The sequence below is a fragment of the Pundamilia nyererei genome, unplaced genomic scaffold (genome assembly GCF_000239375.1).
Source record: "Pundamilia nyererei isolate P.nyererei 1_Seehausen unplaced genomic scaffold, PunNye1.0 scaffold00013, whole genome shotgun sequence".
Lineage (NCBI taxonomy): Eukaryota > Metazoa > Chordata > Actinopteri > Cichliformes > Cichlidae > Pundamilia > Pundamilia nyererei.
In genome coordinates, this window is record NW_005187414.1 from 2,228,514 (window position 1) to 2,249,546 (window position 21,033).

Sequence of the window (21,033 nt, forward strand, 5' to 3'; positions counted from 1 at the left end):
TTTCCTCTTTTTCCCTCCCCAACTGTTCTCCACTGGAAAAGGTTTAAAGTGAATCCAAAAGCACATCCTTGTCAGGGGCGGACAGGCCTTTAATTTCATCTCAGTGAACTAAATGAAATGAATTCAGGTGGTGTAATATGCCATTTCAGAAGAGCCACACTGAACCGCTGAGTGGATTGATGCACGCGGAGAGCTGTGTGCTCCCCGGTCTATATCATCCATATCCTCAGAATGACCAGCGAGGCAAGTTTCCATGGAGACAGAAGTGGAGGTAACGTTCTCTTGTCAGCTCTCATTTATTGCAAAGCTTTATTGTTTTTTGTGGGGGGTAAATTTCCCCTTTGGTAGTCAGGGCAAGTCTGTTTCAGAGCAAGCAAACAAGGCCAGTGGATGTTGCTCATCCAAAAATTCACTTAAATCTGCTTTTATTGAATAACGTGGAAAACAGTTGCGTGTTTTACAAAGTGGATTGTGTGAGTGTGAGTGTGTGTTTGAGTGTGAGTGTTGAAATGTGGAAGAGAGAGCCTGTTTTCCTGGTGCGTGGTGTGATCACCCTCTTGTGGTGGCACGATGTTACTACATAAAGCACACTGGCCCCACAGAGAAGCATTACAGGTGCAGTTACGAAGCTGGTAAAGGTCAGACTTGTTTAAGAGGCACCTGTGTCGCATGAAAGTATTAAAGTGTGGACCAGTAGTGAAAGAAGCATTCAGATCCTCTGCTTAGGTAAAAGTAGTGCTGAGCTAACACAAGGTCCAACGATTAAGTGCAAAAGTCAATTAAACTGTTGGTGTTGTTACAAGTGAATACATTAAAAAATTATTAGCACTATTTCTTAAATAGCCTTTATGCATTATATGTGATAAGAATATCATGTTTTTCCTATTAATAATGGTTACATCTATAAACATGTTGGCACTGACAACTGTATAGTGACAATAAAGGCATTCTGTTCTATTCTGTTCTATATGTATATTGTTTAAAATATTATATTTAATCTGCAACAACCAACCTAGACAAAAGCATTTCTCCAAACATGTTGAATAAAACTGTTAACATTAAAGGAGACATACTATTTCTTGATATTTATTATTATTGTTGGGCTATACTAGTGCAGCTTTACACGAGTCATAGTTTTAAAATAATCTGTATTTATCTTATAGTGGTCTTTGGTTTATTCGCTTTCTAAAATGAGATGCTTTAGGTTCTGATTGGCAGCCCCTCAGAAACCCCTGAGAAAACCTATCTAAAGCCACCCCAAGGCCTGAGCTTTTAGCTCATGATTTGTACATATGCTGAAGGCATTATTTGAATGTTTTCCCATATTTAATATGAGCATCCATCATTACAGCATACAGTTCCAATATATGATGGAAAACAGGAAAAAGAATAGAAAGAAAAAGAAAGAAAAAATGAAATAAGTTAATTTAAAATGATTTAGCTATATGCTAATAGGCTTTTATTAGCATTTTAAGTAACCAGCTACTTTTATCTAATTAATTCCTCTATTTTTAATTCATCACATGGTTCGTAATACTTACACTTTCCCTGACTCAATAAACAAGATCACAGAGCATTAAGCTAATGCGATCACTGAGGATTCAGTTCCGTTTTCTAAAAAAAACAAACAAGTATTATTAAACTACATTTCCCATGAGCGGCTCTATTGATTGGTTGTCATACTCCGCACGAAATCTCGCGCTATGTGCGACCTGACCCTGCCCTATGTCTCGCGCACTCGCAGCTTCTTCGCTCAGTATATAAAGCAGGACAACGACGGAAGGAGGACGGCTGGGGAGTCGCAGCCCGGGATTGTAAATAAGACCGCCTAAACTGTGTTTTATTTACAAAAGTGATACCGGCTGTTTTAAAATATCTTTCCCAGTTGTTTTAAATCGTTTTTCGTAATTTTTGGCTCTATTCCTCGCCTATTTCCGTGTGGTTTTTACACTACGCGTATAATGGCGAGCTCGGCTAACTCGAACCCAGTGGTAAGGATCAATCTCTAAGGATTGTCAGCGGGGGAAAATGGGGGTAAAGTTATTGGAAAGCTGTCGACGAGCTGGTTTTATGTATTACAGTAAAATGAGTCTGCTTTAACAAACACTTCACTGTTATATCTATTAAAGGGAATACTTAAGTTTCAGTCAATCGGCCATTATAATTAGTTTTCGAAACTAGGTAGTTCTTTCATTTCAAACCATCTCGGAGGAGGAATGGCTTACTTTAGAGAGGCAGTGTTTGAGTAAAAATAAGAACACGTGTAGAAACTGAGGTTTAGCGATGAAGATGTAATTCTAATTTAGTGGTTTATCGGCAGGTTGAAGCTTTCATTAGTTGGAAGGTTACTTTACGTGATCACAGTCTAATAGCGTGTATGGCTAAATTCATTTTTGGTGGACGCTTGAGCTGCCAGGTTGTCTAAAATGCTTGTTTGTTCGTAGGAGGAAGAAATTGTCAATTTAAGCTTTTATTATTGGATAGCTTATGAAATACAGATGTACGCAAAGCACATTGTCATCATTCACGGCGAGAGAATTGAGCGTTTAATATATATATAGTTTATATAAATATATATATATTAAAGCCTCCTCAGTAGAAAGTCGTCAACTGCCTCATCATTGTCCACCATTCCACGACCAGAAGGCAGGGTAGCCGTCCCAAACCACTTCTTTAACCCATACCATATCAAATTTGTCCTTGCTACCTGCCAGCAGAGCCAAAAAATATTTAGCCAAAGCTGAGCACTGATAAGATAAGACACCGAAAATGTCCTTCACATTCCGCCACACACTATTTAAAAGAAAAAGGCTGTCGAGCGCGCACTCTGCGGCTCCGTAAAATGGCTTCCTCGTCTCCCTTCTCTCTCGGTTCTGGCCCTCCTCCTTTTCGCTGCCTGGTTTTTATACAGCCATATTGGCTCTCTAATATAGACTGCCCGGGATGGGAAGGTGCTACTCGACGCTACGTCACCGGCTCTACATATAAACAGCAGACTGAGCTTTAAATAGTGAGGAGCAGACAGGCCGAGGGGGAGGGAAGGAGAGACCGAGGTCTGCGCTGCGGACATCGGGGCAGCGCAGTGCGGTGGCCCGCGCGTGTGTCGCTTTGTTTCAGCCTCATATCACTCCGCTGAGACGGGACCGTTGGGCCCTGGCGGAGCTATAAACGTTATGTTTGCTTTTTCCAGCGCGCGCGCAGTTCAGACCCCGGGGACATGATGTTTACCTTAGTAGTAGTAACATAAAGAGCTAGTTTATATGGGTTAGCATAACAAGGCACGTAGCGCCGTGGAAACGCTGCAGCACGAACCCCCACACATGATACTCAAGTGGGGGCAGTTTTAGAGTTTAGCTGCCCGCGTGCAACAACTATTACCGTGTCACACCAATGAAAGTCAGTGTGGCGAGGCGTAAATAAATGTGATAATTATAACACCATCAGCTGTATACTTGATGTTTTGTTGTCGTTTTGGCAGCTGGGAAGCCCAAAGAGGAGGTGTGTTTGCTAAGTACACTGTTGAGGGCTAATTTTGACATAAAACCCAAGCTCATAATGATCAATACTGACTGTACCAGACATGTTGTTCATGCTTTACTGGGAAAAGCAAAAGTGTCTCTAATATAAACGCCATACTGTAAAAGTTTCTTTCCTCTTTTCTTCTTTTTTTCTTCCTCACAGCCTAAATTATACAAGAATGTGATTGACGATGTGATCAATGAGGTGCGAGAGCTGTTCCTGGACGAGGGAGTAGATGAACAAGTTCTTCTGGAGCTGAAAACGGTAACCGTCCCTGTCATTGTTGCGCCTGCATATAGCAACTGCAGGGGAAATGCCGCCTCCTGCAGAGGTGTGCGCTCTTTGTAGTAAAGTGTACTGTAGCACGCTCCCCCAAACCAGAGCGCTTTGGAATAACTGCTGACCACTTCCTAGTTTGGAAGCTGTTGTAGTTGCTGTCTGGATGGACAGAAAACAGACTTCTGGAAACTTTCTGATTAACTCACAAAAATGTCATTCATGTCTTGTGCCCTGCCCCCCGTTACCATGGTTTCCTTTGATGGATGGTGCTCTCACTGCCACTGATGTGTTGCAGAATTTGCTTTGCAGCGATTTCTGTATGAGTTTTCTGGTGCAATCACCACCTTATATTCCAGTGTGACTTTCAGTGTTGCTTTACTGTTATAACACCTGCGTATGCCTGTGAGAAGGTGGTGTCTGAATACCATTGAAATGACAACTCAAACAGTGTGTACACTGCATGATATGCTCAATTCAAGAGGAGGCTATGGCACATAAGCCTACTAGGCAATGTGATTGACACAAATAAGCAAAAAATTCAGTCTTAGCTTCATGGATTAAACCAGTTTATTTAACCTCACTTTGAGTCTGTGACCCATTAGTTAATATTGATGTCTGGCTCTCTTCCAGAGTCTCTTTTACCTGGTCCCCCCCCCCCTGAGCCTGGTTGTGTTGGAGCTTCCTTCCTGTTAAAAGGGAGATTTTCCTTCCCATTGTCACCAAACACTTGCTCATAGGGGGTCGTCTGTTAGGTTTTCTCTGTATTATTGTACCTTACAACATGAAGCACCTTGAAGGTGACTGTTGTTGTGACTATAAAAATAAAACTGATCGGTGTGATGCGTTCACAGGTGTGTCGATAATGACAGAATCTGCGCTAAACATTTACCTGGATGGAGATTTTCATTTGAAAACATGTTAGCATGGATTTAAATGGAGTCTTTGGCAGCTTTCTAACACATGTCTTTGTGCTGCCTCCGTTTGTCTCTACAGCTATGGGAGAACAAGCTTTTGCAGTCCAAGGCAGTGGAGGGCTTCAACACTGACGAGCAGAAAGCCCTGCAGGCCGCACAGCAGCAGCAACAACAGGTTCAGCAGGTCCAACAAGTCCAGCAGGTGACCCAGCCAGCTCAGTCCCAGCAAGTCATCCTGCCACCCCAGCAACAGCAAGGTTAGCCAGCAGTGGCACAGTGGTAAAAACATTTCTGAACAAGTGCAAAAACCCGTGAACGCCTTTTTGGGCACTAAAAATGTCGCCTGCAGCTTTGAGTTATTTGCCAAACTGGCACAGGAAACAATGAATGCTTACTGATCGTGTGCATTCTTTGTACATTTTATGAAAAATATGAGGAATTGACCTGAAAATGTTTGTCTCCGCAGCTCCCCAGCAGCAAGTCATTGTTCAGGAATCTAAGCTTATACACATGGGTGGAACGGGGATGGTGAGTGGATCATAGCACCAAAAATAAATGAAACTGTTGTTCGGGGAGGCATATAACAAGTAGCAAATGTGTTTATTAACAGACATAGGTGATGCGATATCCATATGTGTGATGAACAGAACGAAGTGCTCCTCATTTTACGCTTTTAACAAATTCAGACATATTTTCTTTGAGTAGAAGTGAGAAACCAGAGAGGGTCTCTGCAGGCGTCTTCCTTAGTCCAGAATGATTGATCAAGTGTCACACGGATGGGGCAACAGGACTTGGAAGAGATTAACGGACTATTTTAATAGCCAGGACTGCAGTGGATATAAGCCAGCAGTAATGCATCCTCCCACATGCTACTGCTGTGTCTAATACGCGCTGACAAACACACCTTTCCTTCATCGAGTGAAATATGCAGGAAATCTTTTCCACTTTTTTCAACAGCACATGTTTAACGCAGCATCTGTCCATATGAAGCCTTCATCTCTGCTGCTGCTTCTTTCTGTTTTCTGCAAGTGATTTTTGTATAATCCTCAAACGGTTCTTCAAAGCTTCACTTGCCAATTTTTAATCGTTTTCCAGTGGCTTTGTAGATGCAGCGAGAGGACAAACATGCTGCTTTTATCATGTCAGTCAATGCAATCTGAAGTTCAGTGCTTTAAATTGTAAAGAAGTTCAAAAACATTAAGTACTTAACATTGAAGTCTTTCATTCTTGAACCCTGAAATCCTCTGCTTCTGTATTATTTTGCATGCTTGTCACCGCGTGTGTTCTTCTTTCCTCCTCTAGAGTGCAGCAGCTACCGCAGCAACCCTGGCTTTGCCCACAGCGGTCACCCAATACCAACAGCTCCTCACCAGCCAAGGTAAAACATGTTTATTTGCATTAAATTGCAAAGAAATGCTCCTTTCTCTCTGAACTATCTTCATGTGTAAAACTATATTTACACAACGTGCACCCACACGCTTTGTTTTGACGTCTCAGGCCAGATCCTGCAGTTAGTCCGTGGTCCCAACGGGGCTCAGTACATCATCCAGCCCCAGCAGCAGATCCTCCTGCAGCAGCAGATGCAGCCTGGTGGCGTGCAGGCACCGGTAATACAGCAGGTAAGAACTGTCATGCAGAGGGGCAGGGCTGCATATGACAGGAGGAAATGTGTGTGAAAAACAAAGCCAAATGGAGAGAGGTGGGGGAAAAAGTCGTGGTGTGTCTGATTTATCTGCATAATCAGTTCAGTGTCCGTTTGTGACAAGTAGGTTAAATAAGGCTACATATCTGTGGGCCCTGTGGCTCTGACACAGTGGAAGAATCAATTCTTGGAAAAATAACCTCGAAATATGTAAGAAGTGCCATGAAAAACATGAAATGATTCTGGGAAATCGGGAGGATGCTGATTGCTCAGAGCTTACCACTTACCCCAAAAGAAATAGATCCATGACTCCACTACTTGTGACTTTTCCTAAATAAAAACACAGATTCAGATCAAAACTAGTGCCAAATTTCATTCATTCAGTTTAAATTGAGTCGGTTAAAATGTTGCAAAAGTGTTGTGCATATTCAGGTGAAGATCTTGTTTTAAAATAGAGTTTACATGTCGTGTTTGGGGTTTTTTTCCTTCTCTAATATCTGTTTAGGTTCTGGCTCCTCTGCCAGGAGGCCTGTCCCAGCAAGCAGGAGTCATCATACAGCCGCAGCAGATTGTCTTAACCCCAGGAAACAAAGTCCAAGGCAATACACAGGTCAGAACTTCAGTTCCTCCTGCACTCATTCCATTTATATGGAAGTAGTTTATGCTCTATAGTAGTGTTTCCTCCATTTCTGTTCTCTTTGTTGTTTAGAGAAATTAGAGTCTGTTTAATGTTTTAGAGGAGCGTCTGGGGAAACCTTTGTTATTAATAATAACACCTGCACTGTGAAAGCATCGCGCATCAGTCAGTGTCACAGATCAGCCGATTACACTGACAAACAGCATTTCCACTCAGATGTAGTTTTGGTGTGAGCAACTATGGAAAGATTTGGTTAGCTGGCCAGTGTAACTGAGCTACACTGCAGAAATCTGCAACGTTAGCTTTTAAATCAACAGGCTAACATTAGCTCAGAGCAGAGGTCTTCCCTCCACGAGTTCAGTTCTTTAATAACTTTTTCTTTCAGCTGTTAGCCAGCATTAGCTTACTTGCTAACACAAACAAATATCTTGACACCCAACATGGCGACTAGCTGGCTGACCTTATCTTTGCTACAAAAATGCTCCTTGAAGTCGCATCATTTTTGCTGTCCTGTCCTTATTTTGGCTTTGAGTTGGAGTCTGTTGTGTAAAGAGCTGGTTATTTTGTCCCACATGAAAGCAATGCTAACATCATATGGGCGTACATGTTTTTAAACTCTGAGTTTCTTTCTACCGTCAGGTGATGCAAGCAGCAGCTATGGCGCCACAGCCCAGCCAGGCAGCAACAGCTCAGGTCCAGCAGGTCCAGCAGGCCCCAGGAGCGACTGCACCACAAGCCTCAGCGCAGCCCCAGGCCCAACAGCAGCAACAGGCCCAGCCTCAGGCACAGCAGCCTCCCATGATGCTGCAGGTGGACGGAACCGGGGAGACGTCTTCAGAAGAGGACGAGGATGAGGAGGAGTACGACGAAGATGACGATGAGGAGAAAGACAAGGATGGAGCAGAAGATGGGCAGGTTGAAGAGGTGAGCAAGGGAGGAAATAAGAGTGTTCAAAAACTCGCACGTTAAAGTAGCAGTAGGCAAGAATTTTATGGTCATTTAATATGAAGTAAGAAAGCCGTAAACTTGTAGCACTGATGTTTCTGCTCCTCTTCAGAGCTTTTGTTTTCCAGAGTAGCTAGCAGTAGCTTTCCACAGGTAGCTGCCGTTAAACCCCGAAGAAGAAGAAGCTGTGTCCCAGAATTCATAGCGCAGCCCAGCTCAGTTTCCAACAATGGCGGCAGCTAGTTAGTTTTAATGTTACTCTTATTATTCTTTCTGGGTCACAAAATAAACGTTTAACATATTTTCAGGGAGAATGTAGCTGTGTAAACCTCAAATATCGGCTCAGTTTATCAAGACACCGCATATTTTCAAAAGCGCTCCGACGTTTTCGGAGACGTCTGTTACCCACTAGCTCGATAGCTAGGCGGAGGCTAGGCTAACTAGAGCCGTGAGAACACCGGACTCCCGGCAAATCGTTTTCAAACCCACCGCCGTCTTTTGCTACTCAGGTTAAATATATATGAGTCACTTAGATAACTTAAACATGTTGTTATTTGGCTTTTTTTTAGTATTTTATTTGTTCCTGAGTAAATCGGTTTGGCTGAGATTAAAGTTATAGTTTTTACACAGCTGAATAAACGTCAAGCAGACAGCTGATTATCAGAAGTGTGAGATGCTCGAGAATTTACTCCAGTGTCCTGTTATAGTTTAGAAAGCAAGGAGTTTATTAAACTTCACCGAAACAATCTGCAAATTTCATTAAAATTTAATAAACGATCATCTTGTCTTTATTTTTAGTTAGCACCTTAAACACTTAAAGCTGTAAGCTAATGATAGTTATATAAGAGGAGATGCTGCTGGTGCAATAAGCTGTAGTTTTATGTCCAATGGATGATGATCTGATTAGTCGACTATCAAAATAATCGTTTGTGGCAGCCCTACTACAAAGGTTACTCTGTAGTTTGTGTGGCTTTTCTGCAGAAGATTTTATAACACAGCAGGTTATATTTGGCACTGTTTGGTATCGGGCAAAAAGGAGAACGGGTTTAAAATCAAACTATTACTTGTTGCAATCTAGATTTGTGCTTTTACTGTTTAAATAAAGAAAATCCTGAATCTTAAGCCACGTTCCTGAGCAGCAAACATTTGTGATGAATCTGATTGGTTTGGTTTCCTACTCAGGAGCCGCTGAACAGTGGAGACGACGTCAGCGACGAAGAGGACCAGGAGCTGTTTGAAACAGACAACGTAGTGGTGTGCCAGTACGACAAGGTAGGAACTGATATATTCTGAAAGGCTGCAGTGTGTTCAAACCTGCCTGTGTATAAATATGCGAGTGCCTCTTTGGTACTTTTATGACATGTCTTGATATAGATCCTCCTGCGCTGGGGCCCGTTGGCTTTTATGCATATCCGACTCATTTAGTTTCACATCAGCATCCAGACAAAGACGTTAACGCTGAGATTTGCAGAAGCAGTGAAAACAAAGAGATTATAAAATAACAGCGCAGAGCAGTTTTACCGTGTTAATGTGATTGGTACTCAGCATCGCTGTCAGCCTTTGTTTGCCAGTATCATTCAGGGCGCTGGAAAGGCTGCTGTAGATTGAAGGACGGGGCTTAAACAGTTTTCACAGCAGCCTCCTCGTTTTTGGGGGAAAATGTCAGAAATTGTTAAAGAGGTATTTCACATTCCCTTGTTGTGAGTCTTCACTGTTTGCCTTTGATTCCCATCACAAAGCATCGAGTTGTTACATTATTTGATGTTAATTCAGTGGAGAAAGGCTCCAGCAGCGGTTAATGCCACAGTGAGTTTGTCTGGCCTCGGCGCAGAGGCTAAAGACATCAGCCTGCGTCCACTGTAAGCTGAAACAATGTCCATCTGTCCTTGACGCCTACAACACTCATTTCCTTCTCTTTACTCTGCAGATTCACAGAAGTAAGAACAAATGGAAATTCCACCTGAAGGATGGGATCATGAATCTGAACGGGAGAGACTACGTCTTCTCCAAAGCCATCGGGGATGCCGAGTGGTGAAGCAGAAAAAGGAACGGGAGAAAGCAACAGGAGCAGGATCTCTGTAACTCCTATCCAGTTAACAGACAGTTTAGCATCCTTCCACATCCTGTGACTGGATTCATTCAGGAAACTGTTTCTGAGACTCAGAACTCTTGAGACAAACCCAAAGGACTGTGAGGTACTGTAAAACCCGGGTGTAGTCAGAAAACACTCGACTAGCCTTGCGGGATGAGAAACCAACAGAGGAAGGGAAAAGCCCCGTGAGCCGAGCGCCGTTTCTCTTTATTTCTTCTTCCAGGCTTCTCTGCCTTTCCCCCCCAGAGAATTCACCTAACTTTGGAAAGAAAGCATTTCACCATCATACAGGTGTAGAGGACCAGGGTGACCTCGGCTTCCCTGCCACACAAGGTCAGAGGTCATTCGTTATAACCCCATAGATGAGAAACACCTTTGCAATCACTGTAGTCGGTTGACTGGATTGACTCGTGTCTACGTTCGTGTCCAAACTTAGTGCCACCAGTCGAGATCGCTGCCTTTAGAACAACCAGAATCACCTGTTTTTGGCTTCTTTTTTTTATATCCTAATTCTGTCTGAATTCACGTTTATGAAAAAGGTGCTCCAGAGTGTTTTTATGTAGGCGACCTGTTCTTCAAACATTATGTTTTAAATGCGTTTAATGAAGGAGTTAAAAAGAAGGTAAAATAACATCACCTTACAATAACTCATTTTTTTTATCTTCGTCGCAGCACTTAACCCCCCCTCCCCCAGCACCCCCCCCACTGGCTTCTCTGGAGCTTCATTCCATCTTTAACGTTAAGAATAAAATAAAGATAAAAACGTGAGACACTGAATTCATTTAAGGATTGTACAAAGGTGTCTCAGTTTGTCCTGTTAGTGAATCGCCTTTGCTTTTATTTTTAGTTCTGCAGCCGTCGGAAATTTTGCACTGTCGGTTTATCAGTGTGTTGTGAAGTCAGTCAGTCCACTTAATCAATAGCCGCAGAGACGTGTGTGTGTGTGTGTGTGTGAGAGGGACTGTACAGACACGTGGTGAGTGTGTGTTGTTGTCGTCGCTGGTTTTCTGTGAAAAGGTTTCAGTTTATTTCTCTCACAGTCTGAAAATGTCACAGAGCAGTGAGGTTGGTGTCTGTCCTGTTTTTTCTATTTATTTCTGAAAGTTCATAAATTGTTTTTCTTTTTTTTAAGGTTGGAAAGCCGCACCGAACTGTGCTCTTATAATCTAACAAGTGTTCCTTTTTCTTTTCTTCTCTCCTTTCTTCTTATGTCAGCCTGATAAAAGCTGCACGGCGCTGTTTTCCAAACCATTTCGTCCACCGTATGTTCTCGTCTGCTTCCGTTTTATTCATGACTTTTAAACTGAGGATATTTTCTATCCAAGTGAGTTTAACTCGAGGGGGGGTTGTGTGTGTCTCTGCAGTTTGTTTTTAGTGCCCCTGTTGCAGCAGTTTGAAATAAAGTATATATGTGTTTTGACTGTTGTGTCGACGTGGTGCTTGGGTGGCTCCATAGTTGTTTTTTAGCTGCACAAAGAAAACCCTGATACAGGACCTGATGGAGAAAACAGAACATTTTTCACACGATTTAGTTGAATTATATGAAATCTTTACACGAAAGGCCAAAGGAAGACTTTCCACACACGGCCCCCAGTAGATATATTTCCTTTCCTCTGTTCGTCATTTCCATATGTAGATGTCGTGCGTGCCTTTTTGAACTTTAGTTCAGTTTTTGGTGGGGGGGGGGTCACAGATGCCAGACTGAGAAGGATGTCTTATTAAACTGTGCTCTATAACCATTTTGTCGTGTGTTCTGCTCTTCTGATGATTAATGAACTGTACTGTTGGTATTCGTGTCATTTTCCTAAATCAAGTTTGGAATCAAACTCAAGGTTGTGCTTTGAATACATAAAGTTGTCTTTTGCATAAAAAGAAAGAAAGAAAATTAAAATTTAATTTTTGCATTATTTTGTGGCTTAAATCAGTGTCACTCTCGCCCCCTCTGTTTCTTCCTCCCTTCTTTCTTCTGTGGTACCTGGTCAGCTTTTTGGTTCTGCGCTGATGAAAGCAAATTTATCGATTACTCGTGGGAGCATCTTGAACACTAAACTATTTAACTGTTATTTCAGTTACTTTTAAACTATTTTTGCTCACATTTTTAATCCTGTTGAGACTGTTTTTAACTGCTACTATTAGATGTGACTCGAGCGGTAGAGCAGGTAGTCTAATAATCAGAAGGTCAGCGGTTCCTCCAGTTTACCAGCTGGAGGGGTTCCTGGCCAAGATCATTAGGAAGTGTTTAAATATGTGTGTATAAAAGTTGCGCTTCACCAATTCACAGTCTCCATTTCCGATTTGTGTCACACTTCTTCTAGGGGAGTAGTTGGTGAGTGCAGACCTGGTATCGTCTGGAGCAATCTGTTAGCGGCCGAGGCAATCAACGGTTTTTGAGTCAGTACTGTGTACTCTTTAGTAAACGGTTTCATTTTGCACGTGAGATAGCATCAGTTTTCTGTGAGCGTCAACACACATTTTTCCCGGTGGTTGCCAGGGGGTCGTGAATCTCTAGCAAGATGGCAGTCAGTTTGATCGTGACCGCCTTCAGCCTCTAGCAGCTACTAGGATGCATCTTATCCTCACTAACGGTGGTTGGCAGGTGGTCATGGACCGGTCTTTAGTAGAACTGCAACTGCTACAGTGTTACACATTTGAAATAGTGGAAAATTAGCAGTCACATGACTGTAAATATATATGAGGTACATTGTTTTGTGTAGAGTGAGCCACATTTTACACATTAGGAATCAAGGCAGTTGAATCCATTGAAACTTTGAGTGACAAAGATGACAACAAGGACTAATTTCTTTTAAGCAGCGCCTCGGACAAACATCAGGAGCCAAACACTTTTGTTTCTTCTTTTCTTTCTGTAGTTTTAGTTGTTAAGTTGGCCCTCAATTTAACTCAAAGGAGCATGAAATGTCTTAAATCTATCTTGTCTTAAGCTGTAGCTAACTACAGTTATTTTTGTCTTTAGCAAACAGTTATCTTTTTGCTAACTTGCTAACCAGCTAAAGGCGCTCGGTGTCAAAGGCTTACTGTCTGACAGACAGCGGGGATTATCCTCCTTGCAGACATGGGTATCTGTAAACACCATTCATAAGTCTTTCTGTGACACTTCTCTGAAGTATATAGTTGTGTTTATGTTAGGCGTCTTTGTGGATGAGTCACACAGTCACAAACAAATGGGCAGACATGGTTGTCTGCAAGGACCAACCATCCAAGTCTTCATCACTGTGGCCCACGTGCTCCGGGAACGTGCTGTAATACGGCTTTAACTCAGCACGATTCAGATTTCTTGATTGAAATATAATCCTTGCACATTCTGTCTTTGTCGCTGCGTAACAGCTCTGTAGGATCACTTTCATGCATTTGCTGCAACCTGCACGAGACCCCGAATCTGCATCGCCCAATCTTCTTTTCCATTTTTCTATATCCCACCATCTGGATGACTGTCAGGGTTTGCACAGCATGGGCGTTTTCCCGGCTTTTCCTCTAATTCCTACCCAAACCGACACAATCCCAGCGTATTTCCTTTCAGGTAATTATGAGATAAAGGTGTGGTGCAGTCGGGGATCAAAGCTGAATCAGAAACTACATGGAGATTTTTGCACTTGATTGTAAATGGATTTGAGGGCAGACTGTCACTTCTACAATATATCACACTTCAGCGCTGAATAGACGTAGTGGAGGAGCAGTGTATCCCTGGCTGCTTCTGATGAAGTGGGCCCTTTTGCTACTCCTGGGCACTCAGACATAAGAATCTGAGCTGCTGGCGAATGAGGCTTATAATGAGACCCTGGAGATGTCTTGCTCAGACTCTACAGCTTTCTCTGCTTACCAGCTAACCTGTGGTGACTGCCAATCAGCTACGTAGCAAGTGGAGTAGCCGGGCCTGCTGGCTGTGGCATGTAGAGCTTACCAAAGTCTTAGAAAACAGCAAACTGTGACAAAACAGAAAAAACGGGACAAAACCCTTCATCTGTTTTCAGCAGAGATTCTGTGTATCCGGGCTGCAGCAGGACTTTTATAGTATCCTAGACTGTCTCACGTCAAGCTGTGAATGTTGTTCTAAACAGCTTGTCACTTTTCTTTTTTCTTATAGGCCTGCTTCAAAAAGCCAATGCCATATAATTGCTATCTGTGCTGTTATGGGGTGATTTCCTCTGTGGAGTACTTACCGAGTTGATTCAGTCATTCTTACATGAATGGGTAAGTTATTTAAAACTAGGGAACAAAGGTGTATTAAAGTGAAACCTTATTGTGTGATACCTCTTTCAACACCTTTCAGAATTGGTCATTTTTAGTTTAGGTGGGAGGCACTTCAGCTTTGTCCCCATATTTGAGCTGTTTTGGTTTCTTGCACTATAAAACCAAAGAAGCCCTCGACATTATATGAAGCAGTTAGTTTTAAGCATATTCCCAATCTTACCCTAAAGTCATCAGTTTTAATACTTGTGTCTGACTCAAGTAAAAGTCATGTGATTTAAGTCCACGTGGGGCAGAAAGCCTGCGATGAATCGTCTTCGGCTAAATCTGCAAGTACGGTGCTGCAAAGTCTGCAGTCTTAGTTCACCTCAGTACGCATGAACGCTCCAGCACTTCTCTGCTTTTTGTTTTATTACTGGGGTTGTGCAGGTGGAGTTGCATCACTGTTTCATGTATTTCTGGTTTAGGATCATCTTCACACGGCAACAGCTGTGAATAATTTGAAACGTCGCCTGTCAGCAGGAACTTTCTCAATAAAAACAATTTCCAGTTTATTAGAAACAATTGATCCAAAGTAGACGCATGTTCTAAATTGCCTTCCATACACACCTGCACAATAACTAAGGTTTACTATCAGGAACAGTAGTATAGAGTAGCACTTGTCACATCATCCTGTGTATAAAGTGTTAGAATGTTTTTGTTGAAGGCTTGGAGCCATTTTTCTTTCCTGGTTTAACTCAAGTGTCTGCAAAGGTTGTAGATCCTAAATATGAAACTCATTTCCTGATGAGTGAAACCACCTGCAGAACAACAGAAGAATGAATGTTTTCACTGACTAAAACCCTGCAGTTCGCTCTGGTCATCATTCAAGAGCTCTCCAGGAGACAGAGGAACTTGACTCTTTAAGAGGGCCAACGAAAGGAATGACGCCAAAAATGCAAGAGATTTCTTTTTGTTTCCACAACCAAACACTGGATGCATACTCGTAGGCTTTGACCTCGTCAGTCCCTCCGTTCACGACTCCTTTTCCCACTCTATTTGAGTTTGGCAACCTAATCCGGTGTTATCGAGGTGCATCGTCGGGGACGGGCCTGCTTATTTGAGGAACGGCTTGGAGATGAGTTTATTTGCAATACTGGGAGAGGAATGATGAGGCAGGCCTGAGACCCAGCTAGAAGAAGAATGTCAAAATAAATCCATTTCACAGTCTCATTCAGTTTGCTTGGCTCGGCCTATTACTTGGGCCATGACCGTACCTGCAATTCCATGTAATCATTCGGGAAAACGCTGGATTCTGCAGGTATATGCCACTACCACCAGTCGCTTTGTGTGCACCCAGACACCTACGCAAATGTGCATAGACTTTGATTTTTATCAGTCTTGTCGTGCACACACTCGTGAACAGTGAGTTAACACTAGCTGGCAGCGGAGACGTCCTCTCATGAAGGCAGCCAGGCCCATCGTGCTCCAGCTCCAGAGTGCTTTGCATCTGAAGGGTCCGGACTGGCTCGCTGTTAATGCGTGATTGGAAGAGATGGACCTGAAGCCGTGGAAAACGTTCAACTGAAAATGATGTCCCGTCCGTTCGGAAATTCACCGCCAAGCGAGGTCTGGAACGCAGTCAGCAGATGCCACTCTTAATTTTCCCGACTTTGAAAGTAGAGACCATTCCAGTTTGTGAGGTTTAGAGTGATACAAAGTTGGGAATGTTACACTATATTTTCCATGCTGACACAAATTGCAGCAAACTGATCGAATATCTTCAAGACAAATATGGATGCAAAATGTATTTTATTTTTTTAAAGGAAAAGATGTGAACTAATCCCCACTCGCCCTGTTCATCTCTAAAGTCACTCAGGAGAGGAAATGCTAACCTGATGTTTAGCCACTATTAGCAGAAGGTTTCCTTTAATGCCTAACAGCTCAGCATCACAGAAGTTCACATGGGTCTCAGGTATGCTAGCTTTAAGCTCCCCGCTGATTGTAGAAGTCACTGGTTTCCACACAGGGATGGAAAAATACCACGATAACGCTGGAAAAACAACCAGGACATCCCAAAGGAGACACACAGCTTTAACAGTATGCATTAGTGATTAACATACCACTGTGTGATTTGCAGAAACTGCCAATAATCCAAATAGGTCTTGTTTTTGGATCACATGGTTCGATGTGAGATGTTAGTTTTTTGGAGGGGGTTTCTGAACGAGTTAGCGACCGAACATTTGATAAAGTTAAAGTAAATCACACATGGAGCAAAAGTAAACAGATATTTTATAAATCTAATTAAGTGATACATCAGTTTGTTGTTGGTATATGCAAATAAATGCACTTTTTGTAAAAAAAACTTTCCAACGTCACAGTAAATTACTGTAATCACCAAATGTAGTTAGACAAGAAATGCAAAAAAATAGCAATAGGCTATGTGTTCTGTTCTAAATCATATATTTATAGTATATACAGAGGTATTATTAATACAATGGATTTGAAAATAAGTTTTTTTACATCCTGGGTTTAGTTTCCACTGAACGGCACTGAGCCAGCAGGCTGTCCTTGAACACGATAATCACATATAAACAGAGTTCCTCAGAAAAAGCTTCGTGTCACTGGAAGCTGAAGTACGTCAGATAATGAGTAATATTTGCCTGTCTCAGTGCCAGACTGTGCCACACATTTGGTATCAGCCTCAAAGTATAATTAAGATACTGAAAACATATAAATGAGTGTTAATCCTGCCATTTTCCCCTTAAAATGATCTCTATTCTGCAAAGGACTATAAGTGAGATGAAGTCAGGCTCGTATTTCAGTGACACTTGATATTCTCCAACAACTGGAACCATAAAATCATCACAAGCGAAATTGTGAAAACAGCTGAACTCAGCCTGAAAGCTGAAGCAGATACAGGATGCTGGAGCTGTCTGTTAAATATCCCAACACTTCAAGGTCTCTCCTCTCTCACCTGAGCCTGTCTTATGTTACTGCCTTGAGCCGGCCTCATGTGTCCAACCTCTGGCTCTCTTCAGGATTCTTCTGTTGGCTGATTGCTTGGTGGGAGGTATGTCCTGCGGACCTTTTCAGGTGGATAGGCACTTCTTCCTGGCCTATGCTCCCTCCTTTGCGACTTTTATCCTTGTCTCTCCTTATCTGAGATGTCCCGCTGCTGCCCTTTGACGAGACCGTCTGGCCTCTGAACAGCTGTGCTCGCTGCTGACACAGGCCCACCTTACTGAGAAGGATGAATATGTCTCCCCTGAAGGCTTTAGTGAAGATGGCATAGAGGAACGGGTTGGCACAGGAATTGAGCGGGTAGAAGAGCACCAATAAAATCTTGGAGTTGGACACGGTGATGAGCGGCCGGTCCAGCACGGCTGATATGGCGTAGAAGGAAATTGGCGCCATGCACAAGAAGTCAGTGAAGATGAGGACAGCCATGCGCTTGGCAATGTTGGTATCCTTGGATCCGGAGTGGTAGTGAGGGTTATGCACCGTGCAGTAGATCTTGAAGTAACAAGCACAGATGATGAAAAATGCTAAGATGTTGAGGACGAGCACTGACATGATGTAGATCTGAGCCGCTGCGGACTCGGTGTCCATGGGGAGGCAGATGCTGACCTTCTGGTAACTGCTCACGCCGACCAGTGGGAGCAAGGCCAGGAGGATGCAGAAGACCCAGCCGCCTAGCATGACAGCCGCTGCGTGGTGCAGGTGCAGCTTGCGATCCAGCCGCATGGCAAAGGTGATGGCGTACCACCTCTCCAGAGTGATCGCCGTCAAGGTGTAGACGGACAGCTCGCTGGCGAAGACTGTGAAAAACCCAGCAAGTCCACAGCCGGGGCCCGTCTGCCAGTCTATGGCGTGGTTGAAGTATTCGGCACGCGTGTGGAGGTCTACAGAGGCGATGAGCAGCAGGTAAATCCCCATGCACAGATCTGCAAAGGCCAGGTGACACATGAGGAACCGGGAGACTGAGAGCTTGTAGTGGCTGGTGAGGAGCACCAGGAGCACCACCACGTTTCCCAGAACAGCCAGCAAGCTCACAAACCACACAGACACCCGCAGGAAGCCAAAACCCATTATGTCCTCACAAGGATTGAACTCATCGGGCGCCGGTGCGCACGCCACCTCCTCTCCCTCCTCGCACACCACATAGTCGTAACGACTGTCAAACTCCTGACTGTTGTCCTCCTGGGGGTTCTTTAGGGTCTCTCCGAAACCCACAGCCTCATCTGGGTGGCCTCCAAAGTAGGCGTGGTAGTGCAGGCTGCCGTGGAAGTCACCGCTCTTCCAGTCTTGCTGGGACTCTCTGTGACCCCCGTCTTTTAGCTCCCGGTCTGGGAGTGTTTCCACAACACTGTCCTCCTGGAGGGACGGCATGCGCAGGGGCCCCACGGAGCGCTTTTGATGCTGGTCATACAAAGCAGTAAGGTTGCAGATGATGTACTCCAAAAAGCTGAAAAACACATGCAGACAAACGCACAGAGCATTGAGCCCATAAAATAATGATGCAGTCATCTTTATATCCACTTGAAGGAAAAGGGAATCCTGTTTTGAGAACCATTACTAGTCTGGCTCGACCTCGTTCCTACAATAACAGCAGTGAGTGACACTAATTATGGAAGCACTGTAATGAATTATAGGTAAACACGTCAGGAGAGTTGATTCAATCCCTGCCAACATCTACATCATGCAAGTGCAGCTGCTGCCGCTCGCTGTGGCGGATCATCCAAATACACGAAATTCAAGGACTACATTTTTCATGCTGCCTTCTACACTCCACTCCACCAGCTACAAAAAATAAGAACTGACAAACGCACCCTCGCTTCTTTTTAAGGTTTTTGAAGCCGCAGCAGTGGCTCGGGTACGTCAGGTTGGCGACGGTGAGGTGCTTAAAGGTCTTGATGGGTGGCAGTTTCTTGAGGGCCCAGGCATCACGTGCCTTCAGCTCCCGGACAGAGTCCATCCCTGTGGTTGGCAGGGAGGTGATCCCTGTTTGGGACACGTCTCTGAAAGACAGGTGGGGAATAAAAGACCTCAATTTTGGCCAAAAGAAAATGGTTATTTCCACCTGCAGTAATTTATATTTGTTGGCACGTTATCTTCTCGGACCTCCTCAGCTTTCCACATGCACAAGATGGAGAAATAAGCAGCAAGACAAAAGATTTGACACTGATTACAACAGACATGACATGAAAAGGAGGAACTGAGGTGTAGGTGGGTTGCAAAGAGGCTTACAGAGGAGATTTAACACTTGGGTGTATCGAAGGGATCGCCATAGATCTAGATTTTTGACCTTATTAGTGGCAAACTGGTCATGATGGGAGAGTGTGAGGGATGGAAGTCAGTCACACAGCACAGACGATTCAGAAACAGTTGGGGAGAAGGCCAAACAAATGCTCTTGCCCAATGGTGAGCTCTGTTTTCAAAGGTACCTTCGATATCTCAAATATTTGCTATATTTCCACTCTGCTGCTGCTTTTCTTTGCTGGAATTTACATTAGGTCCACAGTCTGTGGAAAATATGGGATTTAAACATTGTTTTCCCCCACAAAAATCCCACACATCTGTGGGGCTATGAGGTTACTCGAGAGGTGATGCAGCCGCGTCTTGGATAACACTTTGAAAATGGAATTACCAAATACGACATTATGAGCTCAGAGGCTGCAAATGAGGCTACGTCCGTGATACAGCTGATAACATGCAGGTAAAAAACTCTGTATCCCATAACATAAGCATACTAAAATAATACCAAGCACAATACTTTAATCTCACAAAGTGAAAGAACAACACTCGGCGACTTTCAAGTCCAGACTTTGGAACAGACATACTTTGAGCAACCCAGAAAAAAAGCTAGACATGATGAGACCAGCGAGCTCACGGATGGATTAAACAACACCCTGCATCTGTTTCCTGGAGTGGACTCCTTAGCCCATCATCTTTAAGTAATTACACGCGGTATTTCTCGCACTCAGCTGTCATGCCAAAGCCAGCTCAACCTCCTCGGGACGAAGACGTCCAGGGAATTGACAATTTCACCAACATCCTGCGTGATCCTGTTATCAGGACATTCCAACCAACAGTGCCGCACACGCCCCCCCTCCCTCCACGGGCCAAGTAGAGTCCAAGCTCCGCTTTGCTGTAGTTTCCTAACCCTACATTGCTCCAAGTCATCAATTCATTTAATTAAATCAGATGTTTTCTAAGAGTTCATTTGTTCTTTTTTTAGTCCCGTTCGCTCTCCGCTCCTCTCTGTCCTCTGGTCTCTCTCGTGGGGCTCGTTGTGAAACGCCGTTTTAAGAAAAGAAAACAATAACAAAAGAGCAGCGCAGACCCTGAGAGTGTTGGTCCGATTTTGTCATTTCCAGATGTTTCGCTCATGACCTCATGGAGGTGACCTAACTCAGGACATGTTCCTCAGTGGAATAGAGGAAGAATACCTGCACACAAAACCAGTTTACCTTAGCAGAAACTTAGCAGCTAGAGCCGAGCCACAACAGCAACCGGATAGCTGTGGTTAAAGGTGTTTGCATCAAATGTCCTTATATATGAGGTCAAAGCAAAAAAGAAAACGGTATCGGAGAAATGTCGGAAGTCTCTCCATCACATGCTCGCACACAATGCGTGTCAGGTTTCCTGATGAAAGGCGCAGCTGTGGAAGAAGGATTTTTCCTCTGTCCTGTTTCACAGACATGTCTCATCTAGTCCACACACTGTGAACGAGCACATTGCTGAACTCTAACTGGACTTACCGTCAGTAACTTCCTAAACAGGGCTAGTGCTAAACAGTGTTGGTCAAGTTACTTGAAAA

The 21,033-nt window shown here is 43.6% G+C and overlaps 2 protein-coding genes across 4 annotated transcripts in view; one reads left to right on the forward strand and one right to left on the reverse strand.

The window, feature by feature from the left end:
• Positions 1-1,771: 1,771 nt before the first annotated feature.
• On the forward strand, positions 1,772-11,448 carry gtf2a1 (general transcription factor IIA, 1). 2 transcript variants are annotated; one of them, XR_311494.2, is made up of 11 exons: positions 1,772-1,991; positions 3,682-3,783; positions 4,792-4,969; positions 5,179-5,240; positions 6,015-6,090; positions 6,210-6,331; positions 6,860-6,964; positions 7,631-7,915; positions 9,119-9,208; positions 9,864-10,361; positions 11,244-11,448. XR_311494.2 is itself a non-coding variant. In XM_005724856.2 (10 exons), exons 1-10 carry the CDS (start codon positions 1,962-1,964, stop codon positions 9,969-9,971), a joined length of 1,158 nt encoding a protein of 385 aa, XP_005724913.1. In that variant the 5' UTR covers positions 1,772-1,961; the 3' UTR covers positions 9,972-11,448. The 2 variants fall into 2 exon arrangements, 1 of the variants encoding a protein (XP_005724913.1); XM_005724856.2 differs by having other exon boundaries at positions 9,864-11,448.
• Positions 11,449-16,965: 5,517 nt separating this feature from the next.
• Positions 16,966-21,033, reverse strand: part of tshr (thyroid stimulating hormone receptor) — a 25,035-nt gene continuing 20,967 nt past the window's right edge. The window contains exons 9-11 of one of the 2 annotated variants that reach the window (XM_005724855.1): positions 19,043-19,231; positions 17,841-18,678; positions 16,966-17,726 (exon numbers count right to left, since the gene is read on the reverse strand). In XM_005724855.1, the coding sequence (XP_005724912.1) occupies positions 17,223-17,726; positions 17,841-18,678; positions 19,043-19,231 (1,531 nt within the window). In that variant the 3' untranslated portion in view covers positions 16,966-17,222. Of the gene's footprint in view, positions 18,679-19,042; positions 19,232-21,033 lie in introns of both variants that reach the window. The other variant, XM_005724854.1, reaches the window with a different exon arrangement.